The sequence below is a fragment of the Ranitomeya variabilis genome, chromosome 4, assembly GCF_051348905.1.
Source record: "Ranitomeya variabilis isolate aRanVar5 chromosome 4, aRanVar5.hap1, whole genome shotgun sequence".
Lineage (NCBI taxonomy): Eukaryota > Metazoa > Chordata > Amphibia > Anura > Dendrobatidae > Ranitomeya > Ranitomeya variabilis.
The window spans coordinates 259,702,393-259,708,467 of NC_135235.1; the positions used below are offsets into that span (position 1 = coordinate 259,702,393).

At 47.1% G+C, this 6,075-nt stretch overlaps 1 protein-coding gene across 1 annotated transcript; it reads left to right on the forward strand.

Moving 5' to 3' along the window:
- Positions 1-400: 400 nt before the first annotated feature.
- LOC143764265 (F-box only protein 2-like) lies at positions 401-5,865 on the forward strand. The gene is made up of 6 exons (XM_077249685.1): positions 401-540; positions 1,238-1,310; positions 2,072-2,198; positions 2,415-2,507; positions 2,625-2,760; positions 5,644-5,865. The coding sequence occupies exons 2-6, from the start codon at positions 1,274-1,276 to the stop codon at positions 5,776-5,778; spliced, it is 528 nt and encodes a 175-aa protein (XP_077105800.1). The 5' UTR covers positions 401-540; positions 1,238-1,273; the 3' UTR covers positions 5,779-5,865.
- Positions 5,866-6,075: the final 210 nt, after the last annotated feature.

Consider the following 6,075-nt stretch of genomic DNA (forward strand, 5'->3'; position numbering starts at 1 on the left):
GCGCTACACCACTTTTGACATCGAACATGGCTGACATTACAAAATTGATGACCCAACTTTTTCAGAGTTAGGAATGGCAACTCTTTTTTAGAGGTCAACAGAGAAATCATTTGCATCAGCATCACTAGTCAGTGGGACCCCCGGTGGGAGCTGGATCGGTGGCCATGTTGCTTGTTGGCCAATTGTTCGGGGTGAGCTGAAGGTTATTAGGCGGCATTCATTTTTGGCATTCCGTAGTCCTATCTGGTTTCGGAGAGAACAGGATTTTCAGGTCAGACGTGGTCTCCGCTGCCCGTGGTGGCGACTGATGCATTTTTCTTGGCCGGTGATTTGTCGTATCATATCAATATGAGGACGGGGTCCGCAGCCCCGGGCATCGCCTACGCAGATGCTTTGTCTGCAGGATGGTGCAGGGAGGAGGTTGGCAGCTTCCGATGTCACATTACAGTGCAGCCTCCAGACTGTCGAGTGTAAAGTCCTGGGAAGACGGCGCAGGGAGCGGCTCCGGACACCCTTCAGCTCGGCCCTTCTGTCCTGCCAGTGAGTAGATCCTGCAGATGACGATCAATCATTGCATGTACAGATGTAGCAGAGACGAGTTTGTCATTTATTTATTTCGGGCATATTTGAGATAAAATACAGCGGTACGCTAACCTGCAGTCCTATGTAAAGCGTCCGATCAATTAACCTCACTCATCTCACTCTGCTACTTCTGCTCTAGTTTGTCATCTGGTATATCACACCTGCTCTCTGTAGATTTGCACAGGACTGCCAGTTTTCCTGCTGATAGTTAAGACTTTGAGGGCAGTTTCAGCTCTGCTACATCTGACGCCGGATCCTGCAGACACACATGCACTTCTGTTACGGGTTTACCGCCAGTCTTGGGGGCCATTCTATATATAGTTGTTGCTGCAGATGTTGGGGGTCCGGGGGGTCTCGCCTCATTATTTCCAAAATCTCTGGTTGCTGTCAGTGATTTGAAACCTTCTTATTAGTATCTAAAGTGTTGAAACCGATCCTGGCTGCTTCGTCCCGCTGAGGTTTTGGTGCAATATATCTGGATAGAACCGTGGGCCGATGACCTCCGCTGATACATTGTAACGAAGCAAGAATTACAATTGTAACACGTCCTCGGGGTGGGATCTGTACAGACCATCAGCCTCTGACAGCAAGCAGAGCTCTCGTCTGTCCGACAGCGCTCAGGCTTCACTGATAGCGTTAACCCTTTCTTTCCAAGCCGCTCAGATAACACCGCAGTCGAGAATACCGAAAAATGGCGAAAAATCTCATTAAAAACCCCTGCGGAGAAGGTAAGTGCAACACAAAAAAATGCTGAAATATAAGAAAAATAAGACATTTCATAGCCCAGATTTCCAGCTCGTACCCCCCAGGTCACATATAGGGGTCCGGGATGCTGAGATACAAGGAGCTGCTAGTAGGGTCCTCACTACATTCTTAGTTCTCATCATGGAGACTTTACAGGAACTTCTTGTATTTGTCAATAAAAGACCAAACATCATAATTGTCAATAATCCCAGAAACACAAGAGACCTAAGAACGATGAAGGAGGACGCTCTGTGTCGGTCTCCAAACGTTCAGCCATGACATGAGGCGGCATATTAGGTCGGCCATGCCTTAAACTTGGGCCCCTTTTTTCCTCCCGGGTGGGCCGCACTGACTAACAGCAGCGGTTACTATTCCCCCATACAAGAAGACCACTTATATAACTTCTTACCTGACGCTTCCATTCTTCCAGACCCTTACATTTCATTATACATATACATTCTAGTCACCTGACCGCTGCAGCCAATCTGTCACCATGTGACTGTCATACAGGCTGTCGTCACTCCAGGCCTGGCGCTGCAGTGATGGAGATCTACAGGGTCGAGTGCGCCGACAGCTGGTATTTTATCGAACTTTGGTTCAATTTTTTTATAAGATGGACAACCCCTTTAAACCTACAACCTAAAATATAAACAAATAAAGCTGCCGGACCCCCTAATCTATCATATTCCCCCTGACCATATTCCTTTACCTGCCGCCCTGCACGTTGTGTTTTCTCTGTGTACAGAGGACCTGGAGCATTGGGAACTAGTAGAGAATGGAGGAGACGAGTGGAAAGTGGAGGACCTCCCGGGAGACTGCGGGGCGCCGTTTCCGTCTGACGGGGTCTCCAAGTACTTTGTTACATCCTTTGAGTAAGTGACTGACTCAGAATTAAAGGGACTGTACAGGAACAGTGCCACAATCGTCCACAGGTTGTGTCTGGTACCGCAGCGCTGTCACATTCAGTTCAATGCTGCTGAGCTGCGGTACCAGATACAACCTGTGGACACGTGGGGCGCTGTTTTTAGAAGCAAGTTGATCTTTTTTTTCCCTGTTCAATCCATTTGATGGAGATATTCTCTTCTCAGGTTGTGCAAAAAATCCCAACTGATCGATCTCCTTCAGGAAGGATTTACCGAGGAAGTGTTGGACGCCCAACCCAACATTGTGGTCAGCGACTGGTGAGATGATTTGTGTCCAGGAATGCTGCCTGACTGCTATCTGCTATGTATGGGGAGGGGTGCATTACTAGGCTGGCCATTCAGGAGCCTGGGAAAGCTGAGTGCCTCTGCTTGCAGGTATGGAGCGCGGACTGACTGTGGATGCTGCTATGAGCTGAGAGCGCAGCTCTTGTCCGACAGCCGTGATGTCATCAGTGAATACTGCAGTGAGAACATTACCATCCCCGAGAACACGGACGGCGCCTGGAACCAGGTGAGGGGATCGCTGACCGGCCACCAGTCAGCTCGGTCACACGCCTGGTTTTCATGTACGAGCGCTATCTGAGACATGTCCGCTTTTGATCTGACCGCAAGTCTATGGGTCTGAGAAAAAAAATCAGACGACATCTGAATACGATTTTCATGGATTGTCACCTAGGAGAAGGCGGAGAACTTTTTTTTCTGCACATACGAGAATAACAGACCAAAGTCTGATCAAAATAACTGGCTCATTTTTCTTGCACATGAGAGAATCAGACATCTGAATGACACCTTAGTGTGTGGGGAGGTATCACACAACAGCTTAGATACACAGACCCCCAGAACACTGCACCCCAGAAGTATCAAGGAAGAAAAGTGTACAACAGCGACACCTAGTGGAAGAGTGTCATTATCGCATCGTCCCGTAGAAATCACACAGCTTTATTCCAGCCAAAGTGCAAGTGTAATAAATAGGAAGTTGGGAGGTTTTTTGATGAGTTCTACAGATATTTTCCTTCCCTGTTCCCACAGTCAGGATCCGGGGAGATTTTCTTGCTGCACTTTCTGCCGTTATCGGCCGATCAGTGATTCATCTCCATCGTGTTTCTGCCTCTTTTCTGACGTCAGGATTTATATAAAGAATGAATCTTACACCAGAAATACCCAAAGTACTCCACAACAAACTGTGCTGAGATACACGGCTCAGCTGTCAATATCAGATGATTGGATTAGATACACAGCTCAGCAGACAGTATCACACAGGAGAGGATTAGATACATGGCTCAGCAAAGAGTATCACACAGGATAGGGTTAGATACACAGCTCAGCAGACAGTATCACACAGGAGAGGATTAGATACACGGCTCAGCAAAGAGTATCACACAGGATAGGGTTAGATACACGGCTCAACAGAGAGTATCACACAGGATAGGGTTAGATACACGGCTCAACAGAGAGTATCACACAGAATAGGATTAGATACACGGCTCAGCAGACTGTATCACACAGAATAGGATTAGATACACGGCTCAGCAGACAGTATCACACATGATAAGATTAGATACAAGGCTCAGCAGACAGTATCACAGAGGATAGGATTAGATACACGGCTCAGCAGAGAGTATCACACAGGATAGGATTAGATACACAGCTCAGCAGACAGTATCACACAGGATAGGATTAGATACACAGCTCAGCAGTCAGTATCACACAGGAGAGGATTAGATACACGGCTCAGCAGAGAGTATCACACAGGATAGGATTAGATACACAGCTCAGCAGAGAGTATCACACAAGATAGGATTAGATACACAGCTCAGCAGACAGTATCACACAGGATAGGATTAGATACACGGCTCAGCAGAGAGTATCACACAGGATAGGATTAGATACACGGTTCAGCAGAGAGTATCACACAGGATAGGATTAGATACACGGCTCAGCAGAGAGTATCACACAGGATAGGATTAGATACACGGCTCAGCAGAGAGTATCACACAGGATAGGATTAGATACACGGTTCAGCAGAGAGTATCACACAGGATAGGATTAGATACACGGCTCAGCAGAGAGTATCACACAGGATAGGATTAGATACACGGTTCAGCAGAGAGTATCACACAGGATAGGATTAGATACACGGCTCAGCAGAGAGTATCACACAGGATAGGATTAGATACACGGTTCAGCAGAGAGTATCACACAGGATAGGATTAGATACACGGCTCAGCAGAGAGTATCACACAGGATAGGATTAGATACACGGTTCAGCAGAGAGTATCACACAGGATAGGATTAGATACACGGCTCAGCAGAGAGTATCACACAGGATAGGATTAGATACACGGTTCAGCAGAGAGTATCACACAGGATAGGATTAGACACACGGCTCAGCAGAGAGTATCACACAGGATAGGGTTAGATACACAGCTCAGCAGAGAGTATCACACAGGATAGGATTAGATACTCAGCCCCTGAGGTCTCAGACTTGCTGCTCATCTCTCACTTACAGGACCCTCAGATCTGGAATATATTACAGTTCATAATAAATGGTGGGTTATTGGGGTCTATCAGCTCAGTGAGTCCGGCTCGGGGGGGGGGGGGAGTCAGGGTTGTCTCACACTCTAAAATCTCATGAGAATGAAAACATCTGACAAATGTATTTTTCTGGATAGAAATATATTTTTTGATAAAGAGCAACAATCCGCTCCAGCCAGAATATATAGAAAACAATGGTTCACATTCGGGGCGCCGATCCGCAGTAGAGACCCCTACACACGGACACTGGCGGGGGTAACAAGGCGCCCCCCACCGGAGCCGCGGCAGGGTACACGCCAGCCTCCTCACCAGATCTTCATCAGATACAATCATTTCTATTCTGTAGAATACATTTGTCGGATGTTTCAGGTCATGCGGGCTATTTATCGGGGTCTGTCAGGAGCTGAGGAGAGGACTTAGGAAGCAATGATCTGCAGCATCCTGGGAACATGGATGAAATATTCATGACCCCTGCATTATTTATGGCGTCCTGTGTCTTGTATTACCTGTAGTGTCGTTCCCAGGAACACTAATCCTGGTGCCTCGATGGCAGCGTTGGCGGAGATTAGACAACCAGACTGACAACCAGACATTAAAAAACTGAAGAAAAAGTCACATTAGAAAGTTGCTGAACTTTTCATTATATAGGCAAAATGAGAAAAGCATGTTCACTTTCTTACAAATGCAGCGCCATCCGCGTCCACAGGTTCTGTCTGGTCCTGTAACTAGAAGAAAATGTGACTGAGCTGCAATATCACAGCCAACCTGCACACAGGAGTGGTGCTGTTTTGAAATATGACAGCCATTCTTTTTCTATTCTCTCTCATCCTATGGTCACTGACTGATGATTATTCTGCAGATCAGCCATACCTTCTCAGAATACGGCCCCGGAGTGCGTTTCATCCAGTTCACTCACAGCGGACAAGACGCGGTTTACTGGAAGGGCTGGTATGGAGCCCGGATGACCAACAGCAGCGTAACGATCGAAGTCTAGGAATCCAAAGAAGAATAGTGTTATTTCTGTGTCACATGGCCAGATCTGTCTACATCTCTGTGGACTAATAAAGATATTGCAGCAAGACTGAGGATTCAAGGGTGATTTATCGGCACAGCTGTTGTGACCCGCTATGTATCTGTGAGAAAAAAGCAATGGGGGGTCACTAGGGATGTTAGGAATATCACTATGTAATTACCAGTGCACCTCTAGGCTGCATGCAGCAGCATCCCCCCCACCACCCCCAGTCCTACATGCAGACTTGGTTTCTCCTTGTTCATGTCTGGTTAACACTGG

Bases quoted from the DNA above. Each gene is read 5' to 3' on its own strand.
- LOC143764265 (XM_077249685.1), top strand. From the start codon at position 1,274: ATGGCGAAAAATCTCATTAAAAACCCCTGCGGAGAAG. The intron at 2,508-2,624 runs GTGAGATGATTT...CTCTGCTTGCAG, and splicing joins AACATTGTGGTCAGCGACTG to GTATGGAGCGCGGACTGACT. The intron at 2,761-5,643 runs GTGAGGGGATCG...ATTATTCTGCAG, and splicing joins CGGACGGCGCCTGGAACCAG to ATCAGCCATACCTTCTCAGA.